Below are 19,073 nucleotides of genomic sequence, written 5' to 3' on the forward strand. Positions count from 1 at the left end.
CCTGCCAGTGTCATTTTTACAGTAACAGTGCATATATATAGCACTGATTACTGCAGTAATGTCACTGGTACCCCCAAAAGTGTCAAAAATGTCAGTCAAGGGTCCGATCTGTCCGCCGCAATGTCGCAGTCCCGCAAAAAAAATCGCAGATCGCCGCCATTACGCGTTAAAAAAAAAAAAAACCCCAAAAATGACAGAAATCTTTCCCTTTGTTAGTAAACGCAATAACTTTTGCGCAAACCAATCAAAATACGCTTATTGTGAATTTTTTTACCAAACATAGGTAGCAGAAAACAAATTGGTCAAAAATTTTAAAAAAATTTGATTTTTACATTTTTTGGGGGGGAATATCATATAAAAAAAATGTGAAAAATATTGTTGTTTTTTCAAAATTTACGCTCTTTTTTTGTTTATAGCGCAAAAAGTAAAAATCGCACAGGTGATCAAATACCACCAAAAGAAAGCTCTGTTTGTGGGAAAAAAAGGACATAAATTTTGTTTGGGTATGGCGTCGCACGACCGCGCAATTGTCAGTTAAAGTCGCACAGCGCCGAATCGCAAAAAGTGGCCTGGACGTAAGACAGCATAATCCTTTGTGGTAAAGTGGTTAAATAAAAGATCATCCAGCAAATGAGGACGACAACACACACACACTCAGCTTCTTTTCAGCCTTTGACACTAGTGTCTTCACCCCCTTTAACTAGTGTCGCTCCCCCTGTTTTACATTACACAGAACAGAGATCGGCATAGCATGGCTGGATGAGGGCGGGAGTTGCAAGATAGTGATTGGTTGCTAGGACCGCCCTTCATCCTAGCAGCTAATCACCTGCTTGTTAACCTCGGCAGTTCCTGCCCTCCACCCAGAACCTCCCGCTGTCGGCTATGTGAGGATTACAGAGCAATGGCAGTGGGTAGAAAAGGCTCCTACATGGTGGTAGTGTGGCAGTCCACCATTCAGTGATGCCTGCTCTTTATGTTTCCAGTAAAGCCCCATACACACGTACCGATCGTCGGCCGAAAAGCTTCGGCCGACGACCGATCTGCCGATTGTAGGCTTGTTAGTATGATGCCTCCGACAGCCGACAGCGTACATTCGGCCGAAAAGAATCTGTCATGCAAGCATTAAAATTTTTGTATGCCGACACCAGAGCGGCCGATTGTTCGCCAGTCAGTACAGATTTCGGCCGACAGACCGCAGATTTGCAAGACTGGGCATGCTCAGAAAAGGAAAAACACAGGGAAAGTTAACCATTACATGACATCACTTCTGCAGTCGGCTGTAGTCGGCGGACAAAATTCTTGTGCAGTCTTTTGCACTTTTCAACAGACACCGACAGCCCTGGACAAAAGACGGCCGATCGTTCGCCGACGATCGGTACGTGTGTACGGGGCTTTAGGAAGACTGGGGGCAGAGTGCTCAGGAGGGAAACAATGTCACCTGCCTGCCTAGGAAAGCTGCTAGCCAGACAGGAACATTTATGTATTTATTTATTATTTTTTTTTTTATTGTATTCCTGCCAGGTGAATATAATGGCTGTTTTTTATTCTTGGGAAAGTCCCAACTTTTTAGAGGCTGATGGAGTTACTTTAAGGTCTTTGGAAGCTTTTCCATATTTGAGACCTACCCAAGTCTTTTCTATCTATGAAAAGCTGCGAAGGAGTAAAGACTTTTAATTTGTTTATACTTCAGTCACAAGCATAAGGTCCTATTGACGAGTTTGGTTAGGGCTGGACAACAGATTGCTGCGGTAAGAACTGGTGTGTGTGAACAGCTGACAGTGGCTGCATCTGTTTTGCATGTAATCGCATATTAAATGATTTGGGACAGATGATTGCCCCTGCATGGCAAATGTCTTTGTAGAGGGGGATTAATTGCTCCTAACTTAAAGTAATTGTGAGATTACGTCTGAACAATCGCGTACATCTCGTGGTAAAGAGCGTATACCGATGCAAAGGTAGGCTGTCAGCAGCGTGGCCTTACCTTTGCATCTGTATACGCTCTTTACCACGAGATGTTTGTAAGTGCAATTTGGTGTATTTTTATTTAATAAAAATTTTAGCAGTGTTACACTATGTTGTGCTCCCTTGTTTTTTGGTTCCTTTCTGGCCATTTGACGGAGTGAGAGCCTCTCTGGTGTGACGGTTCATATCTGCTATTACCTCTTCACCTCAACATCAGTGACCTCAGTCATCCCTTCGGATTATCCATCCATTGTACAACAAGCTGATTTGACTCATATGCTATATGGCATTTTGAGTCATATCGTTCTGGTGAGCACATTATATCTCTATATCTTGTTGGTGTTGGGATCCAGTGAGCACTTCAATTATCACCGTTGTGGACTGTTTTTTTCACTTCACATATGGGACTGTTGATTTGATGTTCACTTTTATTCATTTTGCAATTTATTTGTATTTACCTTTCTTGGTTTATATACAGTGGGTACGGAAAGTATTCAGACCCCCTTAAATTTTTCACTCTTTGTTATATTGCAGCCATTTGCTAAAATCATTTAGGTTCATTCTTCTTCCTCATGAATGTACACATAGCACCCCATACTGACAGAAAAACACAGAATTGTTGACATTGTTGCAGATTTATTAAAAAAGAAAACTGAAATATCACATGGTCCTAAGTATTCAGACCCTTTGCTCAGTATTTAGTAGAAGCCCCCTTTTGATCTAATACAGCCAGGAGTCTTTTTGGGAAAGATGCAACAAGTCTTTCACACCTGGATTTGGGGATCCTCTGCCATTCCTCCTTGCAGATCCTCTCCAGTTCTGTCAGGTTGGATGGTAAACGTTGGTGGACAGCCATTTTTAGGTCTCTCCAGAGATGCTCAATTGGGTTTAAGTCAGGGCTCTGGCTGGGCCATTCAAGAACAGTCACGGAGTTGTTGTGAAGCCACTCCTTCGTTATTTTAGCTGTGTGCTTAGGGTCATTGTCTTGTTGGAAGGTAAACCTTCGGCCCAGTCTGAGGTCCAGAGCACTCTGGAGAAGGTTTTTGTCCAGGATATCCCTGTACTTGGCCGTTTTCATCTTTCCCTCGATTGCAACCAGTCGTCCTGTCCCTGCAGCTGAAAAACACCCCCACAGCATGATGCTGCCACCACCATGCTTCACTGTTGGGACTGTATTGGACAGGTGATGAGCAGTGCCTGGTTTTCTCCACACATACCGCTTAGAATTAAGGCCAAAAAGTTCTATTTTGGTCTCATCAGACCAGAGAATCTTATTTCTCACCATCTTGGAGTCCTTCAGGTGTTTTTTAGCAAACTCCATGCGGGCTTTCATGTGTCTTACACTGAGGAGAGGCTTCCGTCGGGCCACTCTGCCATAAAGCCCCGACTGGTGGAGGGCTGCAGTGATGGTTGACTTTCTACAACTTTCTCCCATCTCCTGACTGCATCTCTGGAGCTCAGCCACAGTGATCTTTGGGTTCTTCTTTACCTCTCTCACCAAGGCTCTTCTCCCCCGATAGCTCAGTTTGGCCGGACGGCCAGCTCTAGGAAGTTTTCTGGTCGTCCCAAACGTCTTCCATTTGAGGATTATGGAGGCCACTGTGCTCTTAGGGGCCTTAAGTGCAGCAGAAATCTTTTTGTAACCTTGGTCAGATCTGTGCCTTGCCACAATTCTGTCTCTGAGCTCTTCAGGCAGTTCCTTTGACCTCCTGATTCTCATTTGCTCTGACATGCATTGTGATCTGGAAGGTCTTATATAGACAGGTGTGTGGCTTTCCTAATCAAGTCCAATCAGTATAATCAAACACAGCTGGACTCAAATGAAGATGTAGAACCATCTCAAGGATGATCAGAAGAAATGGAAAGCACCTGAGTTAAATATATGAGTGTCACAGCAAAGGGTCTGAATACTTAGGACCATGTGATATTTCAGTTTTTCTTTTTAAATAAATCTGCAACAATGTCAACAATTCTGTGTTTTTCTGTCAGTATGGGGTGCTATGTGTACATTCATGAGGAAGAAGAATGAACTTAAATGTAAATGATTTTAGCAAATGGCTGCAATATAACAAAGAGTGAAAAATTTAAGGGGGTCTGAATACTTTCCGTACCCACTGTATATACATGTTTATATTGATAGGTATAAACCAAACCTAAAGGCCCGTACACACTTGATGGAAATCGGACGAAATATCCTTCCGGGTCGTCAGCAACGTCAGATCATGTGCGGTCTTTTGTATCCGATTTTTCGCGGACGTACTGCATACACATTAAACGAAAATTGGTCGTCTGGGGACGGACAATAAAAATTTTGGTGTTTGTCCCTCTGTTTTTTTTCCTTGAAAATGTCGGCATCGGCTGCTGAAAGTTGTGTACACACTAGCCGAAAATCGTACGATTTTTACCTCAGACGGGAATTTTCGACAGATTTTCTACTAGTGTGTACCACACTTAAGTCAGTATCTGATTACGAGGTGCATATCATAGCTGATCTGGCCCACAGTTCTCAGAGATATACCTGCCTTTATAAATTTCCAACCACCTCCTTCCCCCTAAAACTCTGAAAATTGGTTGGTTTTCCTTCCTGTAATGAGTGAATGTCCCAACAGTTTTCAGGTCTTCGCAATAGGGAAAGACAAGGCGGGGGTTGCTAACTGGGGCTTCTCCAGCCAGGCTTTCAGTGGGGCCAAATAGCTTACAGGGATGACAAAAAATGAACATTTTATGAAGCTGCACAGTTCTTAGGGTTTAATATCTACCTGGGTCCTTTGGCTTTACAGGCTGTTTTTTGGAAAAGGTTTAATTTAGCCTTTAAAGAAAACCTTTGGAAGCCAGTTTGGTGACCTTTATCAGTGAAATTAGTCTTCTAGCAATAGAAATCAATACCCTGCGAGGGAAAATAACACGGAACTGGTGGCTGTTTTCAGAGTAAAGCAATAAAAAAGAAGTCATTTTCGCTTTGTGAACTCTCAGGGCAACTAAGGTGAGTGGGTGAGCAATGTTTTCATTAAATAAAATATGTTGTTGTTCCTTGAGCACTTGGCAGCTGGCAATGGTGAATGTGACTGGATCTTAGCTATAGAACACTTTAGTAAGGGCAGAATACATGTCTTTATCCAGGTGATAAACCCGAATCTAGAACTGGCTGTAGAGATTCTAATGTTTACAACTGTCAAAGCAGGAACAATGGTCTACTCGAAGCTGAAAACAAACACTGCGTGAGTGTGTGTGTGTGTGTGTGTGTGTGTATGGGTATATATATATATATATATATATATATATATATATATATATATATATATATATATATATATATATATATATATATATATATATATATATATATATATATATATATATATATATATATATATATATATATATAGTTACGGTATCTCACAAAAGTGAGCACACCCCTCACAAATTTGTAAATATTTTATTATATCTTTTCATGTGACAACACTGAAGAAATTACACTTTGCTACAATGTAAAGTAGTGAGTGTACAGCTTGTATAACAGTGTAAATTTGCTGTCCTCGCAAAATATATCAACACACAGCCATTAATGTCTAAACTGAAAATGTCCAAACTGGGCCCAAAGTGTCAATATTTTGTGTGGCCACTATTATTTTCCAGCACTGCCTTAACCCTCTTGGGCATGGAGTTCACCAGAGCTTCACAGGTTGCCACTGGAGTCCTATTCCATGACGCCATCACGGAGCTGGTGGATGTTAGAGACCTTGGGCTCCTCCACCTTCCATTTTAGGATGCCCCACAGATGCTCAATAGGGTTTATGTCTGGAGACATCCTTGGCCAGTCCATCACCTTTACCCTCAGCTTCTTTAGCAAGGCAGTGGCCGTTATGGAGGTGTGTTTGGGGTCGTTATCATGTTGGAATACTGCCCTGCGGCCCAGTCTCCGAAGGAAGAGGATTATGCTCTGCTTCAGTAGGTCACAGTACATGTTGGCATTTGTGGTTCCCTCAAGGAAATGTAGCCCTCAGTGCTGGAAGCACTCATGCAGCCCCAGACCATGACACTCCCACCACCATGCTTGACTGAAGGCAAGACACACTTGTCTTTTACTTCTTACCTTGTTTCCACCACACGTTTGACACCATCTGAACCAAATAAGTTTATCTTGGTCTCATCAGAGCACAGGACATGGTCCCAGTAATCTATGTCCTTAGTCTGCTTGCCTTCAGCAAACTGTTTGCGGACTTTCTTGTGCATCATCTTTAGAAGAGGCTTCCTTCTGGAACGACAGCCATGCAGACCAATTTGATGCAGTGTGTGGTGTATGGTCTGAGCACTGACAGGCTGACCCCCTTCCCCCACCCCTTCAACCTCTGCAGCAATGCTGGCAGCACTCGTATGTCTATTTCCCAAAGACAACCTCTGGATATGACGCTGAGCATGTCCATTCAGCTGCTTTAATCCACCATGGCGAGGCCTGTTCTGAGTGGAACCTGTCCTGTTAAACCGCTGTATGGTCTTGGCCACTGTGCTGCAGCTCAGTTTCAGGGTCTTTGCAATCTTCCTATAGCCTAGGCCATCTTTATGTAGAACAACAATTCTTTTTTTCAGATAGTTCTTTGCCATGAGGTGCCATGTTGAACTTCCAGTGACCAATATGAGAGAGGGAGAGCAATAACGCAAAATTTAACACACCTCCTCCCCATTCACACCTGAGACCTTGTAACACTAAAGAGTCACATGACAGCGGTGAGTGAAAATGGCTAATTGGGCCCCAATTGGTGTAGACATTAATGGCTGTGTGTTGAGTTATTTTGAGGGGCAACAAATTTACACTGTTATACAAGCTGTACACTCACTACTTTTACATTGTAGCAAAGTGTCATTTCTTCAGTGTTGTCACATGTAAAGATATAATAAAACATTTACAAAAATGTGAGGGGTGTATTTACTTTTGGGAGATACTGTAATTCTATTTATATTTGGACACAGGCACAATTTTAGTTTTTTTTCAGGTATTTATCAAAAAATATTTAAGCTATAGTTATATAATGGATATGGGCTGAAAGTGCACACTCTTCGGTTTAATTTGAGGGTATATACATCCAAATTGGAGGAAGGGTTTAGGAATTACAGCTCTTAATAGCCATCCTCCCTTTTTCAAGGGACCAAAACGTATTTGGACAACTGAATCAAAAGCTGTTTCATGGCTATTGTGGGCTACTCCTTCTTCATTATTTCTTCAATAATTAACCACTTCCCCCTGGGTGGACGTCATATGACGTCCTAAACTTTGCTGGGGTATACCGGGATGATGCCTCTAGCTAGAGGCATCATCCCGGTACCGTGGTTTAAAGCTGACGGTCGGCTTTCCGTCGGTACTGATCAATGCTGCTCGGGAGCCGCTCGATCGTTACCCGGGGGGGCGGGAGGGGACGTCCCCCCCCCTCCCGCCGCCTTCCGCGGCTTTTACCGGGGCTCCCGTCCCACCGGGAGCCCCGAGCACCCAGCCGGCGCGTCCGCCGGCTGGATGGAGTCCCGAAGAAAGCCGGAAACGGCATCGATCGGGTCTCTGATGATGTAACCCGGAGGCGGCGTCCATGACGTCACTTCCGGGTTAGTGTGCCGCAAAACGGCGGCAAATTTGAAAAACGGCTGTATGCAAAAACGCCGTTTTCGGCGTTTTGCATACAGGGAAGTGTAGTGGAGGGGTCTAGGGTCTTTTAGACCCTCGATCCCTCCATAAAGTTTACCTGTCACCGCATGTTGCTGTCACAAGGGATGTTTACATTGCTTGTGACAGCAATAAAAGTGATCAGATTTCTTTTTTTTTTTTAAAAACTGTAATAAAGTTAAAAAAATAAATAAAATAAATGGGGAAAAAAAAAAAATTTAGCCGCCCCGGTCACCGTTAGCTCGCGCACAAAAAAAAAACGTATACGGAAGTCGAGCTGCGAATTAAATCGCTGTTCAAACCACACATGTGAAGTATCGCCAGAGCGTGAGCAATAATTTAAAAAAAAGAGCTACACTCTAACTCTAAACTGGTAACCGTTAAATAAATTTAAAGTGTCGCCTATTGAGATCTCTATTGAGCGTAGTTTGTCGCCATCCCACGGGGGGGCGGAATTTTAAACTGTAACATGTTGGGTATCTATTTACTCGGCGTGACATCATCTTTCACAATATACAAAAAAAATGGGCTAACTTTACTGTTTAGTATTTTTTAAATGCAGTGAAATGTAATTTTTCCCCAAAAAAATGGCGTTTTAAAAACCGCTGCGCAAATACCGCGTGACAAAAAATATTGCAATGACCGCCATTTTATTCTCCAGAGTCTTTGCTAAAAAAATATATATAATGTTTGGGGGTTCTAAGTAGTTTTCTAGGAAAAAATACTGATTTTAACTTGTAAACAAAAAGTGTCCGAAATAGGCCTAGTGGTGAAGTGGTTAAGCAGGTAAAAGGTCTGGAGTTGATTCTAAGTGTGGTATTTGCATTTGGAATCTATTGATGTGAACCTACATCATGCGTTCAAAGGAGCTGTCCATGCAAATGGAACAGGTCATTGTAAGGCTTCTAAAACTAAACAAATCCATCGAAGAGATAGCAGCAACATTAAGAGTTGCCAAATCAACAGTTTGGTACATTCTGAGGAAAGAAGGCACTGGTGAGCTCAGCAACATAAAAAGGCCTGGATGTCCACGGAAGACAACAGTGGTGGATGATCGCAGGATCCTCTCTATGGTAAAGCAAAAACCCATTCACAACATCCAGACAAGTGAAGGAAGTGAAGGACACTCTCCAAGTGGTGGGCGTATACAAAGTCTACAATCAAGATAAGACTTCATAAGTGCAAATACAGAGGGTTTACTACAAGGTGCAAACCATTCATAAGCCTGAAGAATAGAAAAGCCAGATTAGACTTTGTCAAAAAACATCTAAAAAAGCCAGACCATTTCAGGAAAAGCAAGATTAATATTGCTTATATATATATATATATGGACCGAACTGTATGTATGTATGTATGTATGTATGTATGTATGTATGTATGTGTGTATATATAATATATATAATGTATGTATGTAAAAAATTAGTTTTATATCTTTATGTTTGAAGTCTGAAATGCGGCAAAAGGTCGAAAAGTTCAAGGAGGCCGAATACTTTCACAATGCACTGTAGATACATACATATTATATATATATGGACCGAACTGTGTGTATGTGTGTTACATACATATATATATATATATATATATATATATATATATATATATATATATATATATATATATAGAACACACATACACACAGTTCGGTCCATATATATATATATATATATATATATATATATATATACATATATATATATATATATATAATATGTATGTATCTACAGTGCATTGTGAAAGTATTCGGCCTCCTTGAACTTTTCGACCTTTTGCCGCATTTCAGACTTCAAACATAAAGATATATAAAACTGTAATTTTTTTTTTGAAGAATCAACAGCAAGTGGGACACAATCATGAAGTGGAATGAAATGTATTGGATATTTCAAACTTTTAACAAATAAAAAAACTGAAAAATTGGGCGTGCAAAATTTTTCAGCCCCTTTACTTTCAGTGCAGCAAACTCTCTCCAGAAGTTCAGTGAGGATCTCTGAATGATCCAATGTTGACCCAAATGACTAATGATGATAAATAGAATCCACCTGTGTGTAATCAAGTCTCCGTATAAATGCACCTGCACTGTGATAGTCTCAGAGGTCCGTTTAAAGCGCAGAGAGCATCATGAAGAACAAGGAACACACCAGGCAGGTCTGAGATACTGTTGTGGAGAAGTTTAAAGCCGGATTTGGATACAAAAAGATTTCCCAAGCCTTAAACATCCCAAGGAGCACTGTGCAAATGATAATATTGAAATGGAAGGAGTATCAGACCACTGCAAATCTACCAAGACCTGGCCGTCCCTCTAAACTTTCAGCTCATACAAGGAGAAGACTGATCAGAGATGCAGCCAAAAGGCCCATGATCACTCTGGATGAACTGCAGAGATCTGCAGCTGAGGTGGGAGACTCTGTCCATAGGACAACAATCAGTCGTATACGAGTCTGAAATTTGAACCTCTGCTGCAAGAAAGTTTAACTGACTGAACCTTCCTAAATTTGAAGTCAGTACACCTAATCTAAACTATTAAGCCGTGTGCTTTCCTTGTGTGCTGCAGAAGAGAAATGAAATACGCTTAGAAATGTAAACACGTACACTTGCCAAATCACAGCCTAAATGTTTACATGAATCTATTACTAGTCATGAATACTGCGTGCAGATGTCATGTTATGCAACTTTTTCATTCTTCTTTCAGTTCTCTGTAATGATTTAGGAAGTATGTTGTACTTTTTTATAGGATCAGATACCGTTTTCTCTTGTCACCCAGTCTTGGTTTGTTTTACAGTCATGTGGAAAAAAATGTGACTAAACCAGATTCACTGATATCAGCTTTAAAGAAAAACCTTCACATATCAGCCAAGATGTGTTGCAGAGCAAGCAGACATTGCTTTTATTGGGAGAACCGTTATCAGCTATAAAGCTGACAATACGTTTTCTGCTGAAAGGGAGGAGCAAAAAGGCCAAAACTTCATAATGCTAACCTTTTACAAAGTTTATATCCGCATAAGAAAAAAAACAAACAAACATTTATACACACCTTGGTGGATGTAGTATTGATCTGATGCTGCATGTCTCCCCTGCCAGCTCTGCACTGAGAACTGAGTGATCAAACACCGCTGATTGCTCATTTCTCCCCTTCGCTCTGAGCAGAGAGCCGAGACTGTCAGTCTGTGGCTCTCTACTCTCCCCTCCAGTGCTCATTGGAGCTCTGGGCAGTGGAGAGGGCGGTAACGGCTGGCTCAGGCTCTTGCTGAGAGACTGAGCCAGCTGCCAGTTTAGGCATCTGGGTGGATCCCAACCATATGGTCAGGATCTTTTAAGAGCCTGGACTGGCTCTGTGACAGCTGACAGTTTGAAGGGGTTGAGGTGTGAGATATAAAGATATACATCGTGAAATTCTTATTCGCTATGCAAATCAAGAATTATGCCTGGTTCACACCTATGCAGTTTGTTTTTGATTTGTTTTTGCAATTTTACACACACTTTTTTTTTTTTACTTTTTTTTTTTTTTTTCACGGATCTTTTTGTTACTTTTTTTGGACAATTTGTTGTTGGGAAGATAAAGAAAAAGCACAAAACAAGTCAAACATATAAAAAACACACAACATGCTTTTCTGCAGCGTCTCCATTGAAGTCTATTGAACCAAAAATGCAAGTCTTTGACCTTTTCCAATAATTTAGCGGCTGATAAATGCAGAGATGGGAATGTGCCCCATAGAAAACCATGTTAAATAGACTGTGGTATGGTTCTGCAAAAAGGACCAAAAAATGTATAGGTGTGAACCAGGCCTTAGTCCCAGTTCACACTGGTTCGATGCGGGAAACCCTACGATTCAGTGCTGGTTCTTGCATCGCACCAGAATGGCACAGTGGTTCACACTGAGATTTGCGAAACGCTGGGGGTGTCAATGTAAAGTTAATGACACCCCCAGATTTGCTCACAGATCGCAGTGCGAACTGTAAAATGGTGCAGGAACCAAAAAAGGGTCCTGCGCCATTTTGGTGCTAATGCGATGCGGTTTCAGCCGTACAGTCTGTATGGCTAAAATCGCATTGCACCGACATCGCATGTGATCTGCACAGCAATGCGGTGCGAATTACATGCGATGTCTGGAATTGCACTAGTGTTAACCGGCAGATAAATAGGAGTACTAAATGTTTGATGTATACTGACTACACATGTGACAGTAAATAAAGTAATTTGAACACAAGAGGAACTGGCTACCTTTTAAATAACATGCAAATCTGCTGTTCACCTGTGTCCGGCAAATAATGGAGGATTATTTGTCTTGCCAACTCCCTTTTAATGTGAACTCTGTTCTCCCAAGGTTCTATTTGCCATGTTTGTAACCCCATTATATAAGAGTTGCATGAAAAATCATTCTTGTCATATGATGATCTTTCTAATACTCTAAAGAGGAGGACATTTCTCATTCTTGGCGTGAATAGAAATGTTGAATTCAGCAAGCATATACAATGCATTTTACAAGCTTCATGCCACTTTGGAAGTTTTGGCTGTAGCTTTAAACACACCATTAGCATATTCATGTCTGAATACAGCCTGGATTTTTTTTTTTACATTTTGGAATGATTTAAATGACTTTAAAGTTTTTATTGCTGACTGTTTCACAAACTAGGACATTTCCACTTTCTTCCTATCTCAATGACCTTCTTTCACATACACAAGTTGCTGTCTCAAAGTAAAGCCGGTGTAACGTGAGAATTACCTACCCCGTGAGAAAAACCTACCGTCGTCACTTCCGGCGAGGAACAGCTGAGCAGCGCAGCAGTGCGCATGCTCACAGCCCCGGATACCTAATGGAGCAGCTGAGAATCAGACTAGTGCGCATGCGCACTGGTATGAAACGAGCATGGTGTCCGTGAAAAAAACCTACCTACGCGGGGGTACATGAAAACAGCTGTGCTGCAATATCACTCATCTGCGCTCCTGTCCCTGTCACTTCCCTGCTCTCGGCTAGTAAATATAAAAGCGGCTGGCGGCTCCGTGAGTTATCTTTTCATACAGCCGCCGCCGCTTTTATATTTACTATCGGAGATGAGGGAAGTGACAGGGACAGGAGCGGGGATGACTCATATTGCAGCACAGCTGTTTTAATGTAACTGCTCGTGTTACACACACTGCCGTGAACCGGAAGTGACAAGGGTAGGTTTTTCTCACGGGTAGGTAATTCTCACGGAACACCGGCCATAGATGGAGCAAATTTTATTTTCCTGCACCATGGGTTGCATTTTTTTTCTGCACCAAGATTGCTCCGTTCCCCCATCAACACAGTCAATCCCTCCCGCTGAGCCATTGTGTTCTCCCCGCCAGGAGAACACGGTGATTACTGCTAGCGGCTATAATAGCCACTAGCAATAATTGGATGTAAAGTCCGACAGGCCGAGTTCATTTAACCTGCCCATACATGGTTTATATCTCGGGCAGGTTCCTACTGAACTGGTTGAGATTCAAACCATCTATAGCCAGCTTAAGTGGGAAATAAACTCTCCAGATGGCTCCAGCAGTAAAAACCTCACAGAGATGCTAAAGTTCTATTGTGGTTTTATCTGTATACCCGTTGTTGAGATTGCTATTTACTAACCCCTCATTTCCCTATTCTTTACAGTTTTAGGCTTTTAACAACTTTCGTATGGTTTTAAAGCTTACAGTCATAAATGAGAAAAGATCTCTCTTGTGCATGATGGTGCCAGTGCTCTGATATTTCTTTCAGTACTTTACATACCTTGGACTATATGTCCAGCATACCAGGTTTGTTAAAGCATATCTAAATCCAAAAACAAAGAACTAATATATTTCAGTTTGCAGTCACTTAGATGTGGTAACTGTATTCATTTTCTTTCTTTTTTGGTCATTTTTTTTAGTTTTTTCAAGTAATACTGTTGTGAATAGCACCTCTTCGTGTCCCTTTAAAAACACGTCTACCTTTGTTCATCTTGACCTGAAGAATAAAACCAATACAGCCTCCACATCTAGAGATTTTTGCACATATCGTAAAATCTGTTTCTTGAAGTCCATTGGGACACTGGAACTCAGAAACGGTTGGGCTATACTGCTACCTACAGAAGATTGGGACATTGGCAAGCAGAAAAGGTTGTAAGCTAGCCTCTGTATCGCCCCTTCTCTACTCATCATGCCACAGTTGTGGCAGCAGTCAGCGGTATACAAGGCCAGTAAAAACAGAGAGATGAGACCTACATCCCCCAATAGACTTTTTGGGGAAAACCCTTTTTGGCCCATCGGTAGGAACCAACCAAGAACAGTCTCTGACAGAAACAAGGAAGGGATCAGGAGAAACCTCCTCAGAAGGGCCAATCAATAGAAGAAGGACCTAACTCCAGGGGACCATGTTCAATGAAGGCCTCCAGACATATTCTATGTCCACTAGGGGTAACCTGCAGCATGATCTCTGTGTATATTGTCTGCTAAAAATACAAAGAAACACAGGGTCCCCCAGCCATGGTGTCTTCCCATCACGCAGGAAATGAGGAGCACCAAGGCATGGAAGGGTCTCTCCTGAAAAGGGACTACCAATTGATGTCAGGCAGGTAGCAGTGCAGCATCCCTAAGTGAGACCGTGTGGTAGAGAATAGTACTGTCCACATTGCCCAGCATAGAGACCTAGATCACATGTCTTATAAGCAATCTACAATGAATGTGACAGGAAAGGGCACTAGGATAGACCTTAAGGTCCAATGTCTTTTGGTATAGCTGGCACCTCTAAAGCACAGTGATTGGTCAATTCCTTGTTAGGAAAGGAAACCGTAGAAATTGGTCCCTGCCGCCCTAGAAGGTCATGAAGGCGGAATGCTGTGAAGTTCCAACAACTGCATGGTCTGCAGTAGCGTCTTAGATGCAAAGGCAGCTGAAGGAGATGCCACACACAAGTGGTTAGCTAATGGACTAAAAGTGATTTCCTGAAAACCCAAATGCTGGGGGAGGCAAACTATCCAAGGATAAGTCCAGATTAACACACAGCCACCCACTTGTAGAAGTGGGGTTACACCTTCCTCCAGAAAACTGGTCAGAGGTGTCGGCGGATTTCTGGCTTCTGTCCATATTGCTGGAGTGAAAAACAGGCTCTGATTTGAAGAAAAAGAAAAGAAAATCAACAAAAGTAATGAAAGGCTAGAAAAAATTTTGGGCTTTAGTTTCAACAGAACAGAGGAAAAAGCATCCAACCTCCTAGGACACTACCAGCAAACAGACATGCTAAAGGGGTTCTTCATGGCTGGCTTAAACGTATTTCCACAGTCCCAAACTTTTGTATGCAGAAGTATAACCAAATTGTTTCTGAAATACTGTGTCCTTCAATGTATGATGGAGAATTTACATTTTTGTGCTTGGGTTTAGCTATTCTTTGAGGTGATTATCCACCAGACTTATTTGTTTTGCAAACCATTGAGCACACAGCTCAGGCACTGTATAAATGCCTACGTGTTTAGCCTTTTTACATGGCAGTGCAAAAAGAAATGATCATGTGTTAAATTTGTAACCCACAGTAGTAACTAGTATTCTACTCTTTTTTTGGTTGGTATGGATTACTGCACTTTGCACATGTAGTTTTTAGCTGCAGGTAATAAATAATGGGCACGTTTTTGGTTAGTCAGATCTATGAAAACGTGACATGTTTCAAATCTTGGATGTAACAGTGCCTGCTAAGATACATGTGAATAATGGGGTATCCATTATGTTGTGATGAAAAACTTTGGGGTTGATTTACTAAAACTGGAGAGTGCGAAATCTGGAGCAGCTCTGCATAAAAACCAATTGGCTTCCAGGTTTTATTGTCAAACCTTAACCACTTGTGGCTCTCTTAACTGTAAATGTACGTCATTAGTTTGACATTAAATACTAGGGTTATGGCTGCAGCTAGATGCCATATCCCCGGTATCTTTTTTTTTTTTATCCTTAGGTGGCCGGCTTCCTGATAAAAGCGATCCCAGGTTTGCTGCAGGATCACCTTTATAAGCGGCGGGAGAGTTGCCCAGTTCCCGGTGGTTCCCGAGCTAATGTTACCGATTGCTGAGTCCGGGAACCATCTGGCATTGGCTGTGTTTTTTGCAAAGAGATGAGTGATAGCAACATGGCCACCGCTCATCTCTATGCCCTTGGAGGACCGGAGCAATGCCGTCACTTCTGGTACTCAAGCCATGTAAACGTGATTGATTTTTTTTTTTTTTTCTGAAAGCAAGAGCTACAATTTTTTTTCGACCCCGTTCACACAGGGGCGACCCGACTTGCTGGGGCGACCTGTGAAGGCGCGACATGCGCGGACTTCATATAACTGAAGTCAATGCAGGTCGCCCCAAAATAGTACAGGACCCTTTTTCTACTTGTGTCGCTCCTATTAGAACGGGTCCTGTGCTAATCTATGGCAGGCGACCCACCGCAACTTGTCAGGCGACCAAGTCGCCTGACAAGTCGCCTGACAAGTCGCGCTAGTGTGAATGGGGACTTAGACCCCAGATCTCTGCATGAAGAGCATTTTTCATGCTGTATTGTTATTGCAAGGAATGTTTACGTTCCTTGGGATTGCAAAAAAAGGATTAAAAAAACATATATATATATTTTTTTAAAGAGTTGGTGTAAAAATTACAAAAAATAATAAATAAAAATAATTTTAAAGCCGTCCCTGCGTGCTCCTGCGCAGTAGTCAATGCATATCATATCACACATGGGCTATCATCGCAAAGGTCTGAGCAAGAGCCATAATTCTAGCACTACCACCGCTGTAACTCTAAGCTGGTAACCTGTAGAAATGTTTAAAGGTCACCCATGGAGATTTTTAAGTACTGTAGTTTTGCGCCATTCCACAAGTGTGCGCAATTTTAAAGCATGATATGTTAGTGATCAATTTATTTGGTGTAACATGTTGTAAAATTGGGGTTTATATTATGTTGTGCTGTTTTTTTTTTTTTTTTTTTTTTTTTTTTTTTACAAAGTGTGTTTGTTTCCCCAAAAATTGCGTTTGAAAAACCTCTGCGCAAAAACCGTGTGATGTAAAAAATGTCCATGACCACCATTTTATTCTCTAGGGTCTCTGCAAAAAATAAACGTATAATGTTTGGGGGGTTCAAAGTAATTGTCTAGCAAAAAATAAATACCAATTTAACTTGTAAGCAACAAATGTCAGAAAAAGGTCCGAATTCGTTAATTGAAAAAGCTGAAGTTAGAAGCTGATGCCATGCGCAGCTGAACCAGGCTTTTCACTCTCCAGTTTTAGTAAATGAATCCCATTGTCTTGAAGAAAAAAAAACAACTCGCTAAACATGCTTGGATCTTGAAAGAACGTATTCTAAAAATAGCTTCATGAACTAGTTTGACAGGCTTGTGTGTTTTGAAGTTGATGAAACATCATGGCTGTGTATACAGCAGTATACGAAAAAAAAATCCACCTCTTTATATCCTGCTTATTAACATTCTGTTTTCATTGTCTTCTAGGAAGGGAACAGTTTCATGGCCTGGGCTCTATGTACTGTCGATCAGCCTCTGCCATTATCCTAACCTACGATGTTGGCAATATGCAGAGCCTTCTGGAGCTTGAAGACCGCTTCCTAGGCCTCACTGACACAGCCAACAGTGATTGCCTCTTTGTTTTGGTGGGAAATAAAGTTGACCTGACTGAGGACTATGAAGGAGAAGGAGAAGGGGAATCGGAGGGTGAAAGGCCTCGCACACATAGTGCCTCCAAAGTTCGGAAACAGGTTAATTCAGAAGATGCCCATGCCCTATACAAACGTATCATGAAATACAGAATGGTGGATGACAGCTACGCACCTGCTGCAGAGAAGATGTGTTTTGAAACCAGTGCAAAGACTGGACACAATGTTGATGTGCTATTTGAAAGTGTTTTCAACATGGTTATACCATTGATTTTGAAGAAGAGAGCCAATGGACCAGATGACACAGTCAGTCTTGCACAGAGCAATAATGAGAAACAGTCCAAAAGTGGCTGCTGTTAGGTGTTCATATCACAGGGTACTGAACACCTCCCTGTTGATGGAAGGGATGCAAGCACAATTTTTGGACTAAATTCAAAACTGACTTGATATCAGAAGAGAACAAAATGCTGCCATAGAAGCGAACAGAAATTTTCACAGAATCTGACGTGATATTGTATTGAGTTCTCACATTACTACCTAATTATTGACGATCATAACCTTAGTATTCTTAAAAAAATAAATGTCAAAGCGTAGGAAGAAACGAAATGTAGTTTATTTAATGCGGGCAGCAAGCAATAGTATTGTGCATTATTGATTATGTGCAATAATCAATGGCTTTCAAAAATATTTAATCAGAGCAATAAAAGTTTAAATGTTATTGGTCGCTATAGATTACTGCACCGTTCTTTTTACGTCATGGGAATTGACACTTCAAAGTGCTGCTTTTTGTGCCTTTATTTATAACAGTTTGCTGATTTTCTTACTTTGTTACAATCTGACAAGAAAATATTTTCTGCTGTTTGTCTATCTTGTATATACCTAAAAACTTTCTGTTTTTCTATAAAAGAAATGTTTGTGGGCAACAATGACTTTGTATCTTCACCCTAACACATAACATTTCATTTCCAATACAGTAAAACCTTGGATTGCGAGCATATTTCATTCCGGAAACATGCTTGTAATCCAAAGCACTCTTATATCAAAGCAAATTTCCCCATAAGAAATAATCAAACTCAGATAATTCGTTACACGACCATTTATTCATAAATTCTTCAGTTTATAGTCCATATACTGTAAAAAGATTATAGCAATGTGATAACCATGTGGCGCCTCCACAAGAAGCAAAATCCAGCAGGAGCTACAGAGTATAAAAGAGGCGCCTCTAAGTGTAGTAATATGGTTACATTTAATGAAGGTTCAACATTTAGCAACTCACATGGTTAAAGATTAAGGGTCCTTTTACACAGGCTTTCCCCCTGGCGGACTCAGTTGTGCTCAGCGGGGGTCGATCCGCCGATTCCCGCAGGTCTGTCTCCGCTTACTTTGCAGAGACGGAGCTGTCAGTGCCTTGCTCTCCTCTATGGGAGATCGGATGAAAACGGACTGCCTGTTGGTTTTCATCCGATCCTCTAGACCAGGGGTGTCAAACTCAAATTCATCGGGGGCCGCATCAGCAATATGGTTTTCCTCGAGGGGCCAATTGTATATCTAAGACTGTATTTACCCTTTATCATATTAAATAATTGCCTCTGCATTTAACTATTTCTGGTTTTTAATTTAAGTAATAATTAGCTCAGAGTTCAGGGGTGTGCTGTGAACAGAGGGCAGGGTTCAGAGCTGCTCTACGTTCAAGAGTGCACTATTTAGCGAGTGCAGGGTTTAGGGTTGTGCTACGTGCAGAGTGCAGGATTCGGGGTTGCACTACAGACAGAGTGCAGGGTTCAGGGGTGTGTTACAGAGTGCAGGGATCAGGGGTGCCCTACATACAGAGTGCAGAGTTCAAGAG

General features: G+C 41.5%; 1 protein-coding gene across 1 annotated transcript in view; it reads left to right on the forward strand.

Moving 5' to 3' along the window:
- RAB20 (RAB20, member RAS oncogene family) overlaps positions 1–18,169 on the forward strand; it is a 75,609-nt gene extending 57,440 nt beyond the window's left edge. The window contains exon 2 of the mRNA XM_082247113.1: positions 17,067–18,169. Within this exon, the coding sequence (XP_082103239.1) occupies positions 17,067–17,587 (521 nt within the window). The 3' untranslated portion in view covers positions 17,588–18,169. The remainder of the gene's footprint in view (positions 1–17,066) is intronic.
- Positions 18,170–19,073: the final 904 nt, after the last annotated feature.

Source organism: Pelophylax lessonae, assembly GCF_965119305.1.
Source record: "Pelophylax lessonae genome assembly, chromosome: 2".
In the NCBI taxonomy this organism is placed as follows: domain Eukaryota; kingdom Metazoa; phylum Chordata; class Amphibia; order Anura; family Ranidae; genus Pelophylax; species Pelophylax lessonae.